Source organism: Brachyistius frenatus, unplaced genomic scaffold (genome assembly GCF_029030835.1).
Source record: "Brachyistius frenatus isolate BFR_SWC_R1_liver_20210118 unplaced genomic scaffold, ASM2903083v1 Contig_22, whole genome shotgun sequence".
In the NCBI taxonomy this organism is placed as follows: domain Eukaryota; kingdom Metazoa; phylum Chordata; class Actinopteri; family Embiotocidae; genus Brachyistius; species Brachyistius frenatus.
In genome coordinates, this window is record NW_027210621.1 from 4,811,736 (window position 1) to 4,831,376 (window position 19,641).

At 45.1% G+C, this 19,641-nt stretch overlaps 2 protein-coding genes across 2 annotated transcripts in view; one reads left to right on the forward strand and one right to left on the reverse strand.

Annotated features, from left to right (window-relative positions):
• The first annotated feature begins 3,339 nt into the window (after window positions 1-3,339).
• Window positions 3,340-7,984, forward strand: fgf16 (fibroblast growth factor 16). Its single transcript, XM_069696728.1, has 3 exons — window positions 3,340-3,912; window positions 5,499-5,602; window positions 7,709-7,984. The coding sequence occupies exons 1-3, from the start codon at window positions 3,609-3,611 to the stop codon at window positions 7,952-7,954; spliced, it is 654 nt and encodes a 217-aa protein (XP_069552829.1). The 5' UTR covers window positions 3,340-3,608; the 3' UTR covers window positions 7,955-7,984.
• A 3,612-nt stretch (window positions 7,985-11,596) lies between these two features.
• Window positions 11,597-19,641, reverse strand: part of atrx (ATRX chromatin remodeler) — a 31,289-nt gene continuing 23,244 nt past the window's right edge. The window contains exons 30-34 of the mRNA XM_069697039.1: window positions 17,154-17,303; window positions 15,248-15,364; window positions 14,414-14,509; window positions 14,162-14,290; window positions 11,597-13,235 (exon numbers count right to left, since the gene is read on the reverse strand). Coding sequence (XP_069553140.1) covers window positions 13,011-13,235; window positions 14,162-14,290; window positions 14,414-14,509; window positions 15,248-15,364; window positions 17,154-17,303 — 717 coding nt within the window. The 3' untranslated portion in view covers window positions 11,597-13,010. The remainder of the gene's footprint in view (window positions 13,236-14,161; window positions 14,291-14,413; window positions 14,510-15,247; window positions 15,365-17,153; window positions 17,304-19,641) is intronic.

The following is a 19,641-nucleotide window of genomic DNA, read 5'->3' on the forward strand; positions in this document are numbered from 1 at the left end:
ACTCAGCAGTCTTTACACTTAGCTGTGCAGCTCTGCTAGCAGGCAGACATGAGGGTGGGTGGGGGGGGTTGACCCCTTTAGTGGCCTTGTTAACAGTTGTACGAGATGCAAGCCCTCGTTCCTCGTAGCCGCTGACACCGAGTCAGACATTTTTTTCATACCCTCGCTGGGTTGAGGTTAAGAGGGGTTTGAGGAACCTGATCACAGATCTGATGATTTTGTGAGCCGGCAGGAGCAGCAGGAGGTCTGCTCCTAAACTGGGCATCCATCACAGGAAAGAGAGAGGCCGCAAACAGATAATCAGGAAGAAAGGAGCGGGACAGAGGCCGGCAGGAAGGTAGCGGCTTCGGCCAAGAAATAGTGTTGCATAAAACCTTTGTGTTGTTTTTAAACTTAGCTTTCAGGAAGAAAGAAAAAAAAAAAAGATATATAAGGCGGACAGGGCCAGGCGAGCTGCTTTTCCCTGTTTCCAGCTAACCAGCTGCTGACTCTACCTTCATATTTACTGTACAGACATGAGAACTGAATCAATCTTCATACCTAACTCTTGGCAAGAAAGCGCATTTCCCAAAATGTTAAGCTGTTTCTTTAACTTCAACCACGAAATACAGACAAGCAACTCTGACGTGTTTTTTTTTTTTTTATCATCGAATCAAACACCAGTCTGTACCACATACTGGCTTTATTTGTCCAAGAAGACCTTTGCTCACCCCTCTGAGGAGGACACATATGAAGTTTGTGTAATCCAAATAAACAGGTGAGGCACTTATTAGCCCCCAGTTCCCAACGCAAGTGTAACTTCATTTTCAATTTCGACTCTCGCTGTGACTCTTGGGAGAGCAACTTCAAAGCTGCAGCCCTGCACTTGAGGTCATTATCTTCATTTCTATATCCTCTGCAGGTTCTCAGCATATGGGAACATTTTAACTCTGGATTTTTTTTTTTTTTTTTGTCTGCAGCCATAAATCTGCCATGTCAACTATAAAATATGGCTGACCAGCAACAGATGTAGCTCTAATAGCTACCAAAAAAAAAAAAAAAAAAAAAAAAAAAAAAAAAAGATATCAAAATTTACCACCATGAGATTTTTATTCTAACACAAGATTGATTTCAGTTTTGTGTAGAGCGGATGGACGGTGAGCGAAAGTCAAAACAAGCTCTCAAGGAGGGAAGAAAAGAGGATTGGGTGTTTCCTTTCCATTTTACTCAGTTTCACTTGCTCCATCTCTTTCTTCCTCCTCTCCTCTCCTCTCCTCTCCTCCCTTTAATCCCTCTCCTTCCACCCTTTAGCTGAGACGAATTCTCCTTTCATCCTCTTCTGCAGCGAGGGCCCTGATGTCTGTTCACACAAAGCCCGGCCATCAGTGACTCCTCGTCAACCCCTTGCCCAATTCATCAAGCAAGAGGCCCATGGGCATTCATCACCCCCACCACCTTTCATATCCCGCACCAGCTGAAAGCCACTGTCCCTCCTCTGACTTCAATGCAGCCGTGACACACCCGTAAGATTTATAGTGGCATAATTAGTAGCAGTGAAAAAGGCCCTCGTGCTTTGGAAGGTCAATCATACTGTATCCCACTCGGAGCAACTCTCAAAGCCAGCAACATCTGCTTCAAAATAAATTGCGCCATCACCACAAAAGTTGATAAATTAGCCAAAAACAAGAAGCCAAGAAATTCATCTAAAAGCCTGACGGTGACATCAAAACAATCATGCACACTTTGGGTAATTTCAACACACTATTTGTCGCCATTCGTTGGGAGCGAGACGCTGTCATGAATCCCATTTCCCTGCAGGAAAGCTGCTGCTTGCTGCCTGTGATGAGCAGCTCTGAGGTGAGAACTCCCCCTCAGGACGGGGCTTTCTCAAAGCAGCTCGAAGGAGGTCTAAAATAACATGCCTAATAGTTAAATGGTGTTATTGATGTAATCATGCCCTCCCCTCCCAACCATCCCGCTGTCACTGATATCTCAAGAACAGTGAACTAATTAAAACACTCCTGGAGTTTGTTTTCATTTCGGTCTTCACACAGAAATAAAGTCCTCACCAAACAGCTGTGTTTTTTTTCTTTCTTTTTTTTCCTGCAGCAGCCACGAGTTGGGACCTGCTGTCCCATTGTGCACAGAAAAGATGCAAAATCCCCATTCAGTCATAAGTTACATTTATTATTCATTAGTCCTGTTGTGGCTTTCTCTGTTTGATCTGTGCCATCAAGCACAGATCAGAACATATTGTACTTCTGCTCCACTGGATGTATTTGACAGCTGTATTTATTGGTTACTTTTCAGATTAGGATTTCACAAATAAAACATGTGGTTGTACTTAAAACTCATATAAACAAACGGCACCATCCCGACTAAGTACAACAAAAACAATAATGTGCAATAATTTAAGTCACGTTTCCTACTACTTTAGTAAAACTTATAACAGTATTTTTACAAGAGTATTGGCACTTTTACTTAAACAAAAGCTGTGAATATGTATTCCTTCACTGCACTGATGCTAATTCAGTGTGAATATATATATTTTTGGTATAAATTATGAGGGTAAAATAGTCAGTTTAATCTCGGAGAATTAAAAAAACATCTAAAACATTTTTTTTTATCTCATTCCCTCTGATCACTCCACATCTTCATCTCTGCACCAGTGCACCAGTCAGATTGAATACTACACGTCATCAACATTTGGATTTTCCTTTTTTTTTCCTTCCTTGCCAGTAGTACAAGTGGTTAAGCTGCTGGTTTGCTGGAGCACATTGCAAACGTTTTGCAGAAGGGCGAGGAAGCACCTGCTTCCAACAGGGAGGTGGAGAAAATGCTCTCATGAAAAGCTCCAAGTGCAGTGGTTGGCACTGAAACTTGTGCATGAAGGTTGGATTACTCTGCGATTATACACAGGTTATTTTGATAATCTTGTGTGGTACATTTTGCTTTGCGGTTTTCCTTTTTTCTTTCCAGGAGTCTGTGGTGTGACCAAAAACCAGCCAGTGTACATTATGGATTGGCTTTGTGGTGAAGTGCTTGTTACAGTTTAGTTTTTCGGCTTTATGTCAGCTGACATTTGAGTTTTAACAATGACGGTCTTTGCTGCATCTGCGTCGCATTTCAATGCACTACAAACTGTTGCCAGAGTTCCCTGCCCTAGGATAGGCAATGCGGTTTTATCAGACAGCCACGGACCGCAAACAGGAGCACGGGAGCAATGCGAAGACACCTCTGGACTTGGATTTATTTGATCGGAAGATAGATAGAGCTTTCTGAGAGAGCAGTGACATAAACGTGTAAGACAGCGGCAGCATCAGTGGTGAAAGTTGGACTGAAAGTGCACATTAAGCAAAGCAAACTGATGCGCGTAAGAAGGGATGCCAGCCAGGCGTGGCTTGTGTCTGAGTATCCAATGTGAGAATGCGTGGGGAGTATGTATATAATAGAGTCGTGTCGTTTGATAAACAGAGTTATCAAACTCATGTCTTTAGCAAAGGACTATCAATAAACTGAGAGGACTCCGCTGATTTGGAGGAGCACGGCGCGCTGGGTTCGCTTTTGGCGTGCATGGACCGGACTTGTGTGTAAACTTTTCTCCCTCCTTAACTCACCGCGCATCCTAAATGCCTTCGCTTAATTTGACAGCTGTGCACACAATGGCAGAGGTCGGGAGTTTTCTGGGGACGATCGACTTGGATTTACAAACCTTTCCTGCACTGGGGAATATGCCCTTACCAGAGTCTCCGGTCGGCTTGAATGAGCGGCTGGGGCAGATTGAAGGCAGGCTACAGCGGGGGTCGCCGACAGACTTCGGGCACCTCAAAGGGATCCTGAGGCGGCGGCAGCTCTACTGCAGGACCGGCTTTCAGCTGGAGATATTCCCCAATGGCACAGTGCACGGGACAAGACAGGACCACAGCAGATTTGGTGAGCATGTTTCTTTATCCTTTAACTTTTTGCAGCTAGAAACGGAAAATATTTCAGATTTGGATCATTTCTGTCTTAGTTAACGGCCTGCTCTTTGATTTACTGCCACCAGTTCGCATAATGACAGAGAAGCCCCAATGAAAGAGGATGAACTTTGACCTGCCGTAATTCTTGAAGCATGCGCAATTGTCAATATTATCACATTTTATTTAATGTGTTGATTTACGAGGTTTCTGTTTTGTATTATGTCATCTGGTAAATTTTCCTGTGCTGTAGGCCTAAACTTTAAAACGGGGAGAACTGAGTTTAATTAATAGGCTTTTTTTTTTTTTTTCCTGTCGCGCATCCCTAGTGAATTCTTATTCGTGCGTCACCGTCACCTGGTGCGCAGGAAAGCACAGCGACACACCTTTTTCTGGCAATCCCCGCTGCGCGTGGGGCCCAGGTGTCTCGGCCGAAAACAAGCGGCGCGTGCGCGTCTGGCGGCCATAGCAATAAACAACGAGTTCGCACATGCACGTGCGTCCGTCTGAAGTTTAATGGGCCCTTTTTTTTTTTTTTTTTTCACTTGTTGGCCTGTCACAGCAGGAACGGCACGTGTGAAACTGATTAAAATGGCTTTTGATTTAATTCAGGTGAGCTAGTATCACTTGTCTTTCGTGAGCCGAAGCTGCGAGAAAGCTTCGCGATACACGGAGCGATGTGCGGCTCGTGGGAGAACGACAGGCCAAACAAACGGGGTCAAAGGGCAACCACGGAAATGTCTCGCGCCTCATATCCATGCAGTCATGTCACAGGTGCAGCCCGGCCGGATCGCTCGCTCGCTGCGGAAAAAGCGAAATAACTCCAACTTAAAGCGTGACCACTGCGGAATTCAGAGAAGGTTTAATGTTCAAGTCCACAGCCAAAACAAGCCAGTTTACAGGGATGGGTGGTCCGCGTGTTTGTTCTCTGGCTTCACTAAAAATGCAAGGTCTTTTGTCAAGAGCTGAGAGGAAGACGTGGCTTTGATTAGAGGGATATGAAACACACTCTTCACCCCACAAAAAAATTAGAGGGATCTTCTCTGTCATCCTCTGGCATCGGATAAGGAAGATGGGGACCAGGTGGCTGGAAGCTGGCCTCTCTGCCAGTCAGCACATGGCCAGCTGGATCCTCTCTGACTAACCCCTGCATCACAACAGCCACTGGCTTTTAATTTGACCAGTTGTTTGCCTAACTTTGAAGTTCACTTTATTGTAACTTCCTGTAAGTCAGCGGTTCACTGAACAAGTTCCCCACATCCCAGCTTCATAAGTTTGAGTGTTTATTAGTAGTCAGTGGGGAACTCCCAAAGACAGGATGAACACATTTATAGACGACCACAAGTCATTATGATAGACTAGAATGATGTGTGTTACCAGGCAGATAAAAGGGAACATGTTCCTCTCCTTGTTCAGTCGGCATTATTGTTATATGTTATTTGGTGTCCTTAAAACATCCAGGAAGAAGAGGTAACTTGTGTAGCTGTGCTCCGGCTGTTCCCTCTGAGGGTGTTTACAGCGTGTATGTGGGCTTCCCTGACCGGTTTGTGTGTTTGACTTCAGGTATCCTGGAGTTCATCAGTCTGGCGGTGGGCCTGGTCAGCATCAGAGGGGTGGACGCAGGACTCTACCTCGGCATGAATGAGAAAGGAGAGCTCTTTGGGTCGGTGAGTCAAAAAAAAAAAAAAAAAAAAAAAACTCCTTTCATTTTACGACCCCGCCTTCATCGTCAGGGTCTCATTCACAACAAGTCCGGCACTTTATACGCACGACTTGTTTTAAAGTATGCACCATCTCCTTGTCTTTTTTTTTTTTACATCAGCAGTGAGCTATCAAAAAGTGTTATCAAGGTTCCCGTACACGGCAGATGGGAAAACCAAAGTGAGACAAAACAACTCATGTGTTTCCTAATCTTTCCACTTGTTTTCGGTGTGAGGGGGTTCAAGGAAAAGCAGCTTTCAGAGAGACAGGCAGCCTCTTCATTCAGTGTTGAGATGTGCAGAAATATTGACATATATTCCCAAAGTGAATGCAGGAAAGTTTTAAGTCACTTTGGTAAGCTATTGATCGAGATTGGGCCTTTTTGCATTCAATTTAAACTGCAGTGATTATATATATATATATATATGCATATATACACAAACTTTGCTTTTCCTCAGCCAGTGTAGTTTCTAGAGAACATTTTCTCACATGTGGTGGGTACCTGGAGACGGAGAGAGAGAGAGAGGAAAGGGAAGAGATAAGACAATGAAGGGGAAGTATGTGAGGGTTACCTGTATCAGGTGTCCCAGGGCATTACCTGAGGGCCTCTTCCAGCCCGGACCCCATCCCCCCCACCCCCCCGGGCTCTGAACATTTTGAACAGAGGCTACTTTTAAGTCATTATGTTGAAAGTGCAGATATTGTTACCGCATGCTATCAGAGTCTGGCATCCTGGAGCTTTGACCTCTGGGGGAAGTGGGCGGATGGTGGTGGGAGGCAGTGATTTTTGGGAGCGTGGGGGTAATTGCACACCTGATTCAGTCACCTGACCGACAGAAGGAGCGATGTAGACACGTCTGTCTGAGTCTGAGAGGCCAGGAGGTGGAGGGGGGAGGATAACAGGTAGAAGGGTGCTTCCATCCCACAATCACCAGACCGTGACCAGCTTCTTTTTTTTCTTCTTTTTTTTTTTATCCGATGAGGTGTGTGAGAGAGAGAGAGAGAGAGAGAGAGAGAGAGAGAATGGAGCTCGCCCAGTCATGTGCCCTTCAGGCTGTGTTTACAGACAACAGCTTCACCACACAGCCGCAGCCAAGCGCAGCCTGACAGCCAATCAACAAAATTGCTTCTGGAATTAAAACACAACATTCTTACACAAACACTTGCTCGAGCTGTAAAGTGTGTTGAAGGTAGAGATTGACACACACACACACACACACACACACACACACACACACACACACACACACACACACACACATTTTTATCTTGTTGTGTAGATGTCTTCTTTGCCAAAAAAAAAATAAGAGAGTGAGGGTAGGAGGGAGAGCGTCGGATAGCGACTGTCTGGGACACCCTTTAAAAGCGGTTTTCATCTGGGCTCTCGGGCTTCGGTAATACCCTGATACTTGACCCGGGGTTCGGCCCTCTGGCAGAGCAGCAGAGGCTGACTGGTCTTGGCAGGAAAGTAGCTCGAACCCTGATGTGTCTTATTGTTCCCACACGCTCACTCAGCCAGCAACGCTCTCACCTGCTGAACCCGCAGCCATCGCTCATGCTGTTCTGTCAGTGAAGGCTGAGGCTTTGAGAGCTTCTCTCTCTCTGTGTGTGTGTGTGTGTGTGTGTGTGTGTGTGTGTGTGTGTGTGTGTGTGTGTGTGTGTGTGTGTGTGTGTGTGTGTCAGAGGGAGAGGTGGGGGGGGGGGGGTGAAGACGGTATGCCCACTTACTGTTCTTGTTGCATCACAGGGAGGGAAATAATTCTTCATGCACGACGAGAGGCTAACAGGTCTGAGGAGGGAGTGTGGAGCGTAAAGTGAAAAGCCGCCCGTAATGACTTCCCCTCTTTTGTCATAATGAGCACCTGCCTCAATGAGTTTCTACTGGTTCATTTCAGCTTTTAACTGCGGTCCAAAACAGTTAATGACAGACATAAGCTATTACATGTGGGCCGGCATCATCAATCTTGGCTGCATTTTTTTCTCCCCCCCCCCATTTCTTTTATCTGATCGCTTGTTGTGTGTGTGTTTGTGGTTTTTTTTCTCAGACCAATATGTTGTTTTCTCTCCCGCAGAAGAAGCTGACAGCAGAATGCGTGTTCAGGGAGCAGTTCGAGGAGAACTGGTACAACACCTACGCTTCAACCCTGTACAAGCACACGGACACGGGACGCTTCTACTACGTGGCTTTAAACAAGGACGGCTCGCCCAGGGAAGGGGCCAGGACTAAAAAACACCAGAAACTCACCCACTTCTTACCCCGGCCGGTGGAGATTGAAAAGATCCCTCAGGCGTACAGGGACTTATTCCAGTACAGGTGACCAGTGCTGACACTGGGAGAACTGGTTACACTCGGATGCACAGAAATAAACAAAGAGGAGGGGGGTGGGAGGGGGGGGGGGGGGTGGATTGGACCTGGTACAGAACCGTTTACCCTCGTCTCCCCCCGCCCCCCTCCCCGCCCTCCCCGAGGTCACTGCGTTTGCACCTCCGCCCGCCGCCGAGCACGTACAGCAGCGACACAGACGATGTGCCGTGTTCCCGGATGTCGCCTCTTTGCCTCTGCAGAGGACTCGCGACATCCGCAAGGAGGGAAAGCTTTCTCCTGCTAAACCACTGTGGACACGGACGAAAGGAGGCCCTCATGACTGCCCAGCTCGCAAGGTCGATCAGGAAAATCAAATCAGGTGCCGTGTTTTTCTCGCCAGCCGCTCTTTAGAGGTTACTGTGCAGATACCGAAGTGTCATTCGACGACCGATGGGACTCGTGTCTCTGCGGTTTTGAGCAACACTTAAGTTGTCGGGGAACAGCGAACGGTTCGACGTCACGACAACGCCAAGGAGAGACTTTAAGGAGCTCCGAAATGACAGAAAGCAATGCGGACGTCATACGATGCATTTGTCACGCACTACACAGTTGTGGTACCATTTTAAATGTACGAGAGAGCACATCCCACATGGATAGGTAGGTAGAAGGTAAAAGGGTCAGGAACTATGTGTACACGTGCATGAAGTGGTGGTTTGGGGATTGTCAGGTACTACTGTACAGAAGAAAGGCGAGGATGAACTGGTAGAAGAAAAAAAAAGTTCTCTTCAAAATAAAAGAGGAAAGAGGAGAATAATATCTCTAGAGTGACTGTGGGATCGATGACAGAGCACTTACTACACATCCCGACTCCCAGCTGTCGGCTCACTTGGTCTAAACATCACATTCATCACATTTAAATAAAATATCGAGCAGCATCTTGTAGGAATTATATGCAGGACAAGCGACTATTCTCGGGATGACTGTAGCCGTAAAGAATTAGCGATGGGCTTTTTTTTTGTTGTTAAAAAAGGATGGTGACTTGTAATGTTCAGAGTGTCAGGAACATTATTAAAAATGCAAGCAGCTGAAGTGTACATATGGGTGATCCTATTTATGAGATGTACAATATATTTATTTTCTACATATTAAGTATAAATGTAAATCTATATATTTATTTATTGCAAAGACTTTATTTTGTAATGAACTTGAAGTTATCTGGACTGCAGATTCTACTGAAATGACACCAAAAAAAAAAAAAAAAAAAAATAAAAATGAAGAACTGCAATGAACATGACAATAAAATTGTCCTGCTATTGAGAACTCATTGTGAGAGACTATTTTTGCTTGGATTAAAGTCTGATGTACTAATTAAAACCAGATATGTAATATATGTGAATGTTGCACGTCTTTCCTTTTATTTTCAGCCAATGCCAGTGGCGTGGTGATATAAGTCGCAACGAGTTAAGACTAAAATATGTCACGGATTGATGAATTTTCATGACATTTTTGTGCGGACGTCCCTGGTCCCCACAGGACTGTGGTGATCCGCTGAATTAGCAGACCATAAAAAGCACCCTTCCTTCGTCCGGACAAAAATGATTCTGGCTTTGATGACGTAAGACGGCAATTCTGAAAAACTATTGTTATGCAGCATGTTTGTTTATATTAAAACAACAACAAAAAAACAACCTCAAATGTCTTTAAAAGCGGTGACCACGTGGCATTTCGTCAGGCTTTCCAAAACAAGAGGGGAAAGTTAGATAAAACGTTACAGCGGATTCTTTCCCAGAGGAGAACACCCATACAATACCGTGCTAATTTGCTCTCATAAACCCCTTACCAAGTACGGGTTACATTATCAAGTAATGTGCGCAGGCTCTCTGTCTCCACGAGGTCTTAGTCTGCCTACATCCACCGTACAAAATCAGATTCCTTATGCAACTGGATCCCGACTTCTAATTGGCTTTACACACCAGCATGGATTAGGAGCGGTGATTGGCTGTTCACTGCGGGGGCCCTCACAGACTCTATAGTGTAGTCTGCAGCGGGTCCTTTCAATGGACAGAAACAGCTGCCCGGTGCACAGAGAACCAGCGGGGATGTGCTGCAAACCTGGAGTGGTGGTAATCTGGGGCTAAGAGGGGATGGGATCAACATTTCAACATCTGCAATAGTTGTAATGTTTCTCCACTGGCAGATATCTGTAAGCTGTGAGAGCAAGCTCCCCTGGGGGGAGGGAATGGAAAAGTCAAAGACATGCAGGGGGAAAACCCTGGCAGACTGAGAAATGAAAACAATACCGGGAGAGGGAAAAATAGATGAAAGATTGAAGGGAGAAGAAGAGTGTGGGACAAAAAGGCACTTAGTGCTGCGGGTGTGAAAAAGCAGGGACGCTGCAGCGGGATGGATCAACTGTCTGTTTCTGTCTCTTAAAGGAACAGTCGGAAATTTGAGGAAACACGGATATTTCCGTTCTCGCGAAGAAAGATTGGCTTTATTAGAATGTTTAAAAAAAAAAAAAAAAGAAAAGAAGAAGCCGCCTCAAAATATGCGAAAAACGAACTGGTTTATTGAGGCTGGCCGTTTCCCTCCGTTTCTTGGCTTTTTGCTAAGCTTTGCTAACCAACCGCTCGCTGTAGGTTACTTTTTTTTTTTTTTTTTTTTTTAACCGTGGAGACATGCAGAGCTTGAAGTGGAAAAACATAAAGCACCAGAAACCCCCCCTCCCCCCGTAACTCAGGTCGGCGTGTGCACTAGCTGGTATCGGCAAATCACTACGTAACATTCTGATTCCCCACGATGAATAAAAGATAGCAGGAGATACATTTCTTTAATGAATCAAGGGGACAGTCATTTCACTTACTGGAGACCGTGGACCGTGTAAAGAAACACCGGAGGGCTTTTAATTTGAAACAGATACAGGAAGTTGCAACATTCAATCCACCGAAGGCGACTTCAGCCGTTTTCTCGCACGAAGTGGTTATGTTATGATTTAACGAACAACACTATTATTCAGAACGAGAAAGCTTGGGTTGGGAAGGATTCGACTTTTGAAGTTGCGCTCTTTCATTGTCCCGACTGTTCAAGCGCTCTCTGGTGGAGCCGGGGCCAACGTTGTCGTACGGTTAATGCTGACGTTACTCGGTGAGCATGACAGAGTGCACCCTGGGTAATGGAAGTCCCACTCAGGGCAATTATAAATCACACAGATAACTTGATACGGAGAGGGCAGAAAAGAGAACCGGTCACTTGTGAGAGGTGCCGATTCAGGGAGGAGAAGTCGTGGTATACCAAAGAGCACCGTTTTGAACTGCTGGGTAGCGGAGAGGACAGGAGACATCGTAGTGTCAATTCTCTCATCCAACTCTTGGCATAAAAGCAAAGATTGACAAAAATGTACAACTAGTCCCTTAACTGTACGCAAGCTATTTTCCCTTTTATGGCTCGTGGGGAATTCCTCGCATGTTATCACTCCGTTTCCATTTCTTTTCAGTTATCTGTCTAATAAAGGCATAAAAACTCATTCAGAAAGATTTCAGCAGAAGGACCGAAGGTCCTACCAACCAACAATCTGCTTCAGGAGTTCAGTCGGTGCAAAGAGAGGTTCATCATCGGTCCGTATTTCACTCCCTAACAAATGACTCAAACACAGAAGTTGCTCATCCTTTTGGTCACTTTATTAAATGTTATATTAAATACTTATCAAGATAATAGCAGATCAGATTCATGGCAAATCAAGTCGGTGTATTTGCTAACATAAGAACATTCTTGGAGGAGGGCAAAAAAAACAACAACTTTCTCTACGTTTATGAAATACACCTTGTGCAAACACAGGAGTCAACCAGAGACAACTCTGTGAGAAATGTTCCTATTCCTCATGTTTGACAGCAACACCAGTTTAAGCATTTAGAAGCAAGAATGTGCCAAAGTAGAATACAAGTAGTCTGGGGGCCTGTCTGGTGAGACAGCAAGTGTCCAGGAGAGAATTTCTCACAGAGCAGAGGACGCAAATCAGCCGGATGCGATACGATTTCCAGCCTTTACGCTTTCTGTCGGCTTTCAAGCGGTGAAAGGCGAGAAAAAGGGTGAAGTTTTGGGCCCCGTGACACCTGGCTGAAGTGGCTGTGCTCTGGGAGACCCAGTCCCTCACCCAGGCTTGGGATCAACACAAGTGGAATATAAACAATGAACAGGACGCACAGTGCTATGCTAGACGACACGTGACGAAGAGAATGATGTTACAAAAAGGTCATAGGAACCGGCAGGCAGTTTTGAACAACACAAGCATTCTATTACCATGGTCAGCGACAACTAATGTAAACACTTGAAAGCATATTAGAAAAGATTCTCAACAATCTCAAATCTTTACAGATCGTGGTTTGTTTTTTTTAGGAAATAAGATAAGGCCATATTTTTTTTTGAATATTTTTTTCTGTTTTTTTGTTGACTAACCCGTTCCCTATATCTCCCAAAAAGAGCAGGACTTTGCAGCACCAACCGTCTGCTTTGCTAGATAGTGGTGGAGGAATCTACTGGGGCTAATAATCATGTGGAGCTTTACATTAGAGAGTCCTGTCATCAATGATACTGGTCCCACTCAGGTGTAGTTAGGAATTTAAAACAGTATAAAAGTTGAGTCTAAATAATAAGGAAACCCTTTTTTAAGGGGAAAACGATACAATGCTATAGAGCATCGGGGGTAAAACTTGTCTTTAAATACATGAAAAAATGAAGATATAGAACTTGAATAACATTAAGGCGGTATATACATTTTTTTTTTTTTTTTTTTTTCCTGTTGAAATTCCTAACAGACCTTTCACACAGTCATTTATACATTATATTCCACCTTCTCTCAGCGAACTACGGAGTAAAGGACTGAGAGTCTATCCCACTTGAGGCCTCAGTGGGCAGCAGTCTAGTCTACTCTACCCTCTGCTTGGTGCACCGGTGTGTTTTGGGCTCTGAGGGGTTATCACAGTGCCTTTGTTACAGAGGGCTGGGCCTCGCTTGGACTGGGCCACTGGGAGCCGGCTAGCTGAGTGGGAGGGGTGAGAAGGAGTCCGTCTGACCTACAGGCCCTGGGAGGGACCCGGATTCTTGCCCATGCCCTGATGGCCGCCCATGCCGTGGAGCTGCTGGTAGATCCCGAGCAGGTCCATCTGGCTGAGGCCGCCGCCTCCCATCATGCCATTCTGCAGGGCCAGCTGGTTCAGGTAGCCGACCTGGTTAGCCATGGCCCGCTGCTGCTCCTGCACCTTCCTGTTGGTGATCAGCTTCTGCACGTACATCATCAGCTGGGCAGACACAAACACAGACATATTTAAAACTACGTATTTATCGAACAGCTTAACGTTTAAGACGTCACGTGTCCCAAAGTACGCGTGAAGAAAACAAGACAAAAAGATCAAATTCATCACCAAGAAATAAGTCATTAGAAGATGAAATCAGATTTAAGTGGGATGTAAAGAGAAGTTGATAAACACTGCAATAACTTGGGATACTGAAAAAATGTGAAATTACATGCAACTGTTATTACCCAGATTTCTCCCGAGTTCCACACAATATTTCTGTTCATGTTTTTTTCCTGTGGTCTGGATTCTCCTCTTTCAGTTTCAGTTTTAGTCAGACACCTAATCATTCCTCTCCCTGTGCAGGGCAGCAAGCCGGCACTACAGCTGACGTTAGAGGTCACGTATTGTGGTGTCTCAGAGATGCAATCAAGGTTAAATCACAGCTTGTAGGGAGGTCAGACTGAGCTGCATGCTTCCATAACTACTGATGGAAAACACTGATACCGCTGCCACAGTGGCACATTTTTTTAATTTTTTTTTTTATAGAAGCTTTTACTGGTAAACTGATCCAGTTTGGACATGACGATACAGAGTGGATATCTGCCATATCTTGGGTCTGACTGCATTAAATTTGGATTAAACAACTTTCGGACTCTCCTGAAGAGGGAAGAGAACGCTTTCTATCTGCTTGGTCATGATATTCACATTACCGGTACAAATGATCACGTAATTCAATAATGTGTACATTATCTCCTTTGAGGACCACAAGTACAAAATTGTCATTGAAAGATACACTGATGATCGATTTTGTCAGTTTGGCTCAGTTTAGTTTACATAATAAAACAAAGCCAAGTTTCTAAGTAAAACGGTGATTAGATATGTTTTTTTTATGATCAGTCAGGGTGGTTTGTACACAGAACACTTCTTACCGTCTGCTGCCTGGTGAGAACGTCCCTGTAAACGGCTTCCCTGCGCTTGAGCTCAAGTTCCACGCTGGCCTGTTGCCCCAGAGCCATCGCCTGGACCTGGCTCTCTGTGAGTGCCGGGTTCTCCTTCCACTGTGAAGAGGTCACAGTTCACACTTTAACTAAAAGTTCTTCCTCTCGAAGAAAAACTATTCTTGTTCATGCAGCGTATCGTCACGATCTGAAGACTGGTTTAGAAGCCGTGTTGACACTCACCACTCTGGCGATTATGTCTTCCAGTGACTCCCGTGATAAAGTTTTCAAAGCATTTGTGGCTTCAATGACTTTCTGCCGTCCCTGGTTTATGAGGTCCTGAAGAAAAAAAAGATGACAAGAGAACATGAAAGAAGAGGCTAAAAAAAAAAAAAATCTAATAAAATCACAGATAGTGACAAACCCACAGTGAATTATCTCCACCTGCGCAGCCCTACAGACTTTCTTGTAGCTCATTATTTACTTTTTACAGGCTGCATATTTACCGTATTGTTCAGTCCCACCACTTCCAGCAACTACCAACAAAAAAAAGCTGTGACTGATTAACTCTGCTCGGAACAAATAGCAGACAGATTATGTTGGCGACGAGTTGATGGAGGAGTAGGTGAGCTAAAAGGACTTTAAATAGGAGATTTTCACCAGGTGTTCAAAGACATGAGTCCAAATGAACGCTCTCCGCGTGAGCTGGATGTGGAAGCGGACGACGTGTGAGCACTTTGATTTTTACCTCCAAGATCTGCTGTCTGCCAGAGCCTGTCTGCTGACAAAAGATATTGTGGCAACAACATAAAATCTCACACATAATAACACGGAAAGTATGCAGTACTCCTACACTCATCTCATTGTAAAACACTAACTGCCTTTTGTACCGTCTGTCCTCTCCCTCAGTCACATGGAGTATTTGCTTGGTGGAGGACGGGGCGAGCCGGGCTCGTCCACTACTAGACTGTTGTCACAATTAGCAGTGGGGTCTGAGGAATGTGGGGCGCCATGCCGTGGGGGAAGGAGGGGGAGGAGTGCGAGGAAGGAGAGGGGCATGTGGAGCTCATTACTTACCTCCAGCTGCTGGTTGTTCATGGAGGCCAAAGCCGCCATGTTGAATGAGAAGTAGCTGGAGTTGCCCATGTCCACATGGGCGTACGACGACTGGTAGTTGTTCCTCATGGACAGACCCTGAGAGATGAAAGACAGAGGAGGGAGAGGCCAATTAGGCAGGTGTTAAGAGCCACCGAGGGCATCATGGGAGAGACTGTAAACAATCACCGTGGTTGAACAGAGACACGACAGTTCCCTTCACACGGTGACTGGACCAGCTATTTACTTCATGTCCTGTCACCTTGACAACAAGGCCTTGCACATATAGATTGTTTCATTCTGCAAGAGCAACAAGTCGTCCGGTATCAGTTTGTTGTACCGTGTGTGCGTTTGTGTGTGTGTGTGAGAGAGTTGTGACCTGAAGTAAACAGTCTTCTCCCAGTAAAGGGCAGCAGGATGCCGATGTTTGTATGTAATTGAGTCTCTGCTGCAGATGGTTTTCCCGTGCCCTGTAATCTGGCCATTCGGTGTGTGTGTGTGTGTGTGTGTGTGTGTGTGTGTGTGTGTGTGTGTGTGTGTGTGTGTGTGTGTGTGTGTGTGTGTGTGTGTGTGTGTGTGTGTGTGTGTGTGTGTGTGTGTGTGCGTGTGCGTGCGTGTGTGCTGGAGCGCCAGGGGATGTCTTTGGACCAGGTCAGAGACAGGTGTGCAAACCTAAACAGCACAAAACCTCCAAACAACCACAACGCCACAATGCAGACACGCATTCCTCACTTTTGCTATTAACAAGCCGTCACTCTTGAACTTCAGCTGCATCCTCAGATGCTCTGCAGCTTTCTCACACGATCAGACACAAAATATAGACTTTTGACTTCATTTCCAAAACTAAGCGTCTGAAATCAAAATTTATGACATGGGCCTTGCTAAAAGCTTTGTACCGAGCTGAAGTCATCCCAGTGAGACCGAAGGCTCTTGGGTTCTATTTGGTTTCGGGCACCTGATCACGGTCTCAGTTTTTCCCATTTCCCCGAGTTGCAAATCTGATATTCATACACAGCTTTGCCTGGGCCAGCCCTTAAGTTGTGAAGACATTAGCAGAGGTTGGGTTACGTTCCAGTTGTTTCTCCTACAAAGCACAAAGTATACAATATGATGCTGAAAGGCCTCTTCTGGGTGAAAGAGGCTATTTTTGCATCTTTACGGAAAGACAGGTTGCAGTGATGTGAACACAGTTGAAATCCCCACATTTGACCTCGGCGCTGCTGTTTTTCCTGCGACTGGGAACCCTCTGTTCTCTTGAAAAGCAGAAGAGCTTGGAGGGAAAAGCCGCTTAAGATACAGAGGGCAGGGGAGGGAGAGTGTGTTGGAAAAATAATCATTAGAGTGAATTAGAATCTAGGATTACACGGGAGGGAGAGGGGGGATGGGGGGGGGAAGAGAAGACCTGCTCCTGCTCTCTTACAACACCCTGCCCCTTTCTCTCCATACACTTCTCCAAATAAACCCCACTAATTGCCCGATAAGAAATAAAGAGGGAAAAGGCGGTGATAATTATGTGTGCGCAGAAGAGGAGTCCCTAACCCTCCGGGGACCCACACTTGCAGTAAGTGGCCGGGACACTGCTCAAGACAGCCTCGGTGATTCGAATAGCAGAGCACCAGTCTGATGGCGGGCCAAAATGACCATCACTGCAGTCGGAGGGAAGCCCAGTCATCTGCTTACTCTTAAGATTCTACAGATCCCGCTGTAACTCGCACATCTTGACAAACAAACGCGGGACCTCGCTCAGCTCCGCTTGCACTTTGATGTCACAGAGTTTTGGAGAATGATGGACGCAAGTGCAAAGTGCTGCACACGTGTGCTTTCGATTTTGGATCCGGTAGATGTGCCAGTGCGTAGCAGTCGTGCCCGTGTTTTTCTTCTTGCCTACCTTCTTCTCTGCTTCGTATTCGGCCCAAGCCGCCTTGCGATCCTCTTCGCTCAGGGCTTCCTCCTCCTTGTGGTCCAGCAAGGAGTCGTGTTCATGGTAGCACACAATCTGGTCCTTGTTGTTCTGTAGGATCTCAGCCAGGATGGGATCCTAAAAAAATAATAAAATAAAAATAAAAAAAAGTTAGAGAGGGTCAGAGTGGGTTTCATGTCATCGGTAGAGGGGAGAGGAGGAGTTCTCTAGAGGAGCTGAAGGAGGAGCTGCTGGACTCCTCAGTAGTAAAGGTTGCTCTTTATTCAGAGTACCACAAACTCTTTTTCTGGCGTATTCACATGGAAAGTAGATTGCATTTCAAAACATTTCATTCACTGAAAAGCATGCAGCAAAAATACTTATAAACAGAGATAGAGCTTTACTGGATCAAAACTATGCTGTGAGCTGCAGCAAACAGAATTATTAAGAATTTTAACCAAAAACTATTATTGGCAGCTTTTTGAATTCACCTGATCCACAAGGCCATTCATAACCTTCTTACATTTGAAACTGATTTTAGCTGAATACAAAGGTGGAGTGAAATCCAATTCAAGACATATGCCACAGTAGTTTTTAGAGGGTTTTTTTTTGGGCAGTTTTGCATTTATGTAGAAATCACCAGCAGAGATGACAGAACCATTTGGCCACCAAGATGCCCCTAAATTATTAAAACGCAACAACTAACACAAACATTGACTTGAAAGCGAAGTTACTTTGCTTGCAACAAAAGTAGTAACAGAGGATCTACACTGACGAGGCTTTATTTTGAAGAGCAACAGGATACATCATCATAGCCTGCAGCTTGCCATTCTGTATTCATACGGGGAAACCACAGCCTCAGTTAGCATGTGACCACATGTCAAAACAATACAAATGGGTCAATGAGACCTGCACACACACACACACACACACACACACACACACACACACACACACACACACACACACACACACACACACACACACACACACACACACACACACACACACACAATTTCAACCACATCTTCGTCAGAAACGATGTGGACAGACACTTCTAACAATAAAATTAATGCATAAATATATTAGGCTTCTTTGAGACTCTGGTTTCCATGGCTACATTGTTATTGAAAACAATACCTGAGTAAAATTAAGAGAGCTGGGCCAGGCTTCACTCACACAAACATGGTTTAAATTACTCTCTCTGCAGCACGTTTGCTTTTCTTTGTCTCGACTTAGCTTTACATTAAACTGGAACTTTGCAATCTGGAAACAACGTCATACAGCAGTTGCATCATTTACGTCCACAGGGGCCAATTCACAGAGGGGCTCTGCTCTCCAGCCCCGTCTCACTTTGAACAGTGACAACGGGTGTGAAGGTGCAAACAAAATTAATCATAGATGTCATTGGCATTAAGGATAGGGGGAAAAAAAACAAACAGAAACATCAAACTATGAAATTAGGCAGTGATTGCAAACCTGTATTGAATAAACTGAAAATAAACACCAGACCAGACGCAGTGAAACTGGATCCATCAAAAGGGGAAGAAGTGAGCTGCATGAAAACTACACAAGAACTATTTTTCAGGCTTTTACAACTGCAGACAGTGACAGACGAGGTGGCTGAAACAGGTAGGAAGCGAACAAGACACGGAGCTCTTCACCCGCACACACCACAGCCGCTGATACTTGGACCCTGAACCCAATTGTGCTCCTCACTGACATGTGTTTATGTTTCCCAGCCATCACACTCAATCAGGACAAAACCAGGCCACCCCTGAACAACCAGACGTTTCAGAGCAGCGGCACAGCCAGCGATTCAACCGCTGCTTTACTCTCTAATTAGGACATAAAAGCACAGAAGAGCCTGTTGGCCTGACTCGGATAAAAGGCACCCATTGGAGTTTGTTCTGCCAAAGTAGGTGAGCACCAGGTCAAATAAAGGTCACAGTCAATGCCACCACAGGCTCTTTCGTTTGGATGGCAGGTACTTCTTACTATGACACAAAAACAAAAGTAGTCCTCTGATTTGTTTTATGATGACAATTCAACTCAATATTTTGCACAGCTTGCTGCTGATTTCCAAACAATCAGCTTGATCAGGATTTTATTTAAAAGTCTAATATTGTATAGATCCATATTTCCAATTTTTCAGATTATAAAGGAGGTCTGGTTGCTGTATAAATACTGTGAGAGCGTCAAAACGCTCACGCCCAAAGAAACGCGAGCAGTCTATGTTCTGCAACTTCTGTGATGTCACAAACAGTTATGTCATGTGTCCTCCATCAGCATGGACCGCTGTCGAGCCTTTTATGTGGAAGAAAACACTGTGCAGTCACGCCATCGCAGAAAGCTACAAGACCAAGACGAGCAAGCTATTATGGTTGGCCTGGGCATGCACAACTCAGAAAAGAGGAAACTAATCAGATGAGAGAGTCACTTCTATCAACACACCCTGAAGACACAGACACAAAAC

Bases quoted from the DNA above. Each gene is read 5' to 3' on its own strand.
- fgf16 (XM_069696728.1), top strand. From the start codon at position 3,609: ATGCCTTCGCTTAATTTGACAGCTGTGCACACAATGGCAGAGGTCGGG. The intron at 3,913-5,498 runs GTGAGCATGTTT...GTTTGACTTCAG, and splicing joins ACAGGACCACAGCAGATTTG to GTATCCTGGAGTTCATCAGT. The intron at 5,603-7,708 runs GTGAGTCAAAAA...TCTCTCCCGCAG, and splicing joins AAGGAGAGCTCTTTGGGTCG to AAGAAGCTGACAGCAGAATG.